General features: G+C 61.8%; 1 protein-coding gene across 1 annotated transcript in view; it reads left to right on the top strand.

Annotated features, from left to right (window-relative positions):
• Positions 1–6: 6 nt before the first annotated feature.
• Positions 7–2,443, top strand: part of Grm6 (glutamate metabotropic receptor 6) — a 10,654-nt gene continuing 8,217 nt past the window's right edge. Inside the window, exons 1-2 of the mRNA XM_033761514.1 lie at positions 7–53; positions 2,183–2,399. Coding sequence (XP_033617405.1) covers positions 24–53; positions 2,183–2,399 — 247 coding nt within the window. The 5' untranslated portion in view covers positions 7–23. The remainder of the gene's footprint in view (positions 54–2,182; positions 2,400–2,443) is intronic.

The raw sequence follows: 2,443 nt of genomic DNA on the forward strand, positions 1-2,443 counted from the left end.
CCTCGGCCAGCTCCGTGTCCATCATGGTGGCCAACGTCCTGCGCCTGTTCGCGGTGAGGCTGGGGCGGGGCCGCCTTACTCACCCAGGGCTAGGGGCGTCTTTCTCGCTCTCCTCCTTCTGGAAGGGCCCCTGCTTTGGTCACCCTGGCTCACACGGAGTGACCGCCGCTAGAGGAGGGCGGCCTGCGCCTCAGTCCCCACCTGCTGGGCACTTGTGCTGTGCATACCCTACACCACCGTACTAGGGGCTCCTGTCCTCTGGGCCCTCTGAGCAAGGAGACGCTTTGAACTTTCCCAGGAACCCAGACGCTGTTTCCAGAGTGGCATCTGGGACGTGTTCCGGCTGCCCTGGAGGATGGATAGGGCCAAGGCTTGGGTGCCTTTTCCTTTTTTCACCTTTTACATTTGATCTCAAAATTTCTGCTTCTGACCGCCTCTCCAAGGTCTCAGGCCAGAGGACTCCTTTCAAGTGCGCACTGCTACTGCCCACCCCACCGCAGGGGCCTGTGCTGGCCCTGTGCTGTCCTCTAACGAACTAGCCTCTGCCAGCCTGGGGCAGCACCATCGCAGAGCCCGAGGACCCATAGTAGGGCTTGCAGAAGTGGGGACTCTGGCAGTGTAGTGTGGGGCTTCCCACATCTCCAGCCCTGGGGAGGGCGTGACAGTTTTACCCGGGTCCCTGCTTCCTGCAGAGGGAGGGACATCTGCTCCTCCTTTCCTGTTGTCCCACATGCAGCACCTGTGTCTGCCATGCAGGGCCCCCTGTCCCCTGCATGCATTTAATTCCCCACCCCACTGTCCTCTGAAGCTGTGTTGGTGCTGAGGGCTTGTCCATTGCCCAAAGGCAGCAGGACGGGCACCTGCCCCACACCTGTGTCCCTGCCAGGCTTCGATCTCTGTCTTTCTCTCAGCCTCTCGGGGTAGTTCAGGGGCAGAGACCTCAAACTCGGGGCCAGCTGGGGACTGCTCAGGCTCATTGGTCCCCAAAGTAGACGGATGGATGGATGGACAGATGGGTAGGTAGGTAGTAGGCAGATAGAATGGCAACCACGGGCCAGGCTGCGCTCCTGGGCTACAAGAACAGGCAAGGCTTGGGATTTACCTCCCCGCGCAGGGCTGTGGGCTCCTTCCGGAGTCCAGCCTGAGTGTGCGAGCGCTGTGGCGGCCGGGCTGACTGCTGCTCCTGGGAATGGACCCACAGCAGCCCTGTTCTCGGCTTTTTCCTGTTTCTCTGTCTTCTTGTTCTCTTCTGTTCCCTCCCTGGCCCTCCCAAGTCTCCTCCTCTCCCTCTCCCTCCTCCCTTCCCTTCCCTGCTCCTCCCATCCCTCCACACACTGCACCTCCTTCCAGAGCCTTCCTCCCCGACCTAACGCAGCTCTGCTCCCGTCCCTCGTTCGTTTTCTCTTTGCAGCGCAGGATGTAGCATGTAAATCTCTTCCTGTGGGAGGATGTATCTCCATGTACAATTTCCACGCCATCTCTGCCTCCCTCCCTTCCTGCCCTCACCGTACTCTAGAATGTCTGCCTTTGTTGTACTCTGCACTCGTAACTGGTGTCTTCTCCAACGTGGCGACTCCCTCCCTGCTCTCAGGCCCCGCTGCTCCTGGCCCCCTGCTCCCCTGCCCTCACCCCACATCTCCCCGTCCCCTCCACAGGCTCAGCCCTCTTAATCCCAGCCGTTCATCTCCCTAATGCACACAGACAAAACCTAGCTTCCAGCAAACCCCTCCACTGGGTCTGCACAGTCCCTGAGTCAGCCCCTCCAGCTCTGGGGGCCCCTGGGTTGCCCCTGCATAGACCCCCCCTTTGTGGGACTCGGGAAAATGAGCTTTCTTCCTGGGCCGTAAGGACGCTCCTTTCCCAGATGGTGCATCTGTGCCCAGCATTTGCACTGGCTGAGGTCAGCCCCTCGCAGTCTCTACCGCCCTCGCTCAGGACTCAGCCTGCACAGCTGATAGGTGGCCCTGCTCTTGGCCTGGCCTTCGCACTTTGCCCAGGCCATCAGATCTGTCCATAAACAGCAGCCCCCGCCGTGTGACCCCAGCTTGCCCCCCTTCCTACCCCATCTTCCACGCACTTCCGCCCCAGTGGCCCTAGCGCTCTCCCCAAATTGTCAGAGCCGCTGCCCTCCGTCCAAGGGTCACTGCCTCCACCCACAGCCCGGCTGTCCTTCCTGCCCCAGATCCCCCAGATCAGCTACGCCTCCACCGCCCCCGAGCTCAGCGACTCCACGCGATACGACTTCTTCTCGAGAGTGGTGCCGCCTGACTCCTACCAGGCCCAGGCGATGGTGGACATCGTACGGGCCCTGGGCTGGAACTATGTGTCCACGCTGGCCTCTGAGGGCAACTACGGCGAGAGCGGGGTGGAGGCCTTTGTGCAGATCTCCCGCGAGGCCGGTGAGCCAGGGCCTGCGGGTGGGGAGAGGTGGGCACCCTGGCCC

The sequence above is a fragment of the Fukomys damarensis genome, unplaced genomic scaffold, assembly GCF_012274545.1.
Source record: "Fukomys damarensis isolate Sample0158 unplaced genomic scaffold, DMR_v1.0_HiC HiC_scaffold_9, whole genome shotgun sequence".
Taxonomy (NCBI): domain Eukaryota; kingdom Metazoa; phylum Chordata; class Mammalia; order Rodentia; family Bathyergidae; genus Fukomys; species Fukomys damarensis.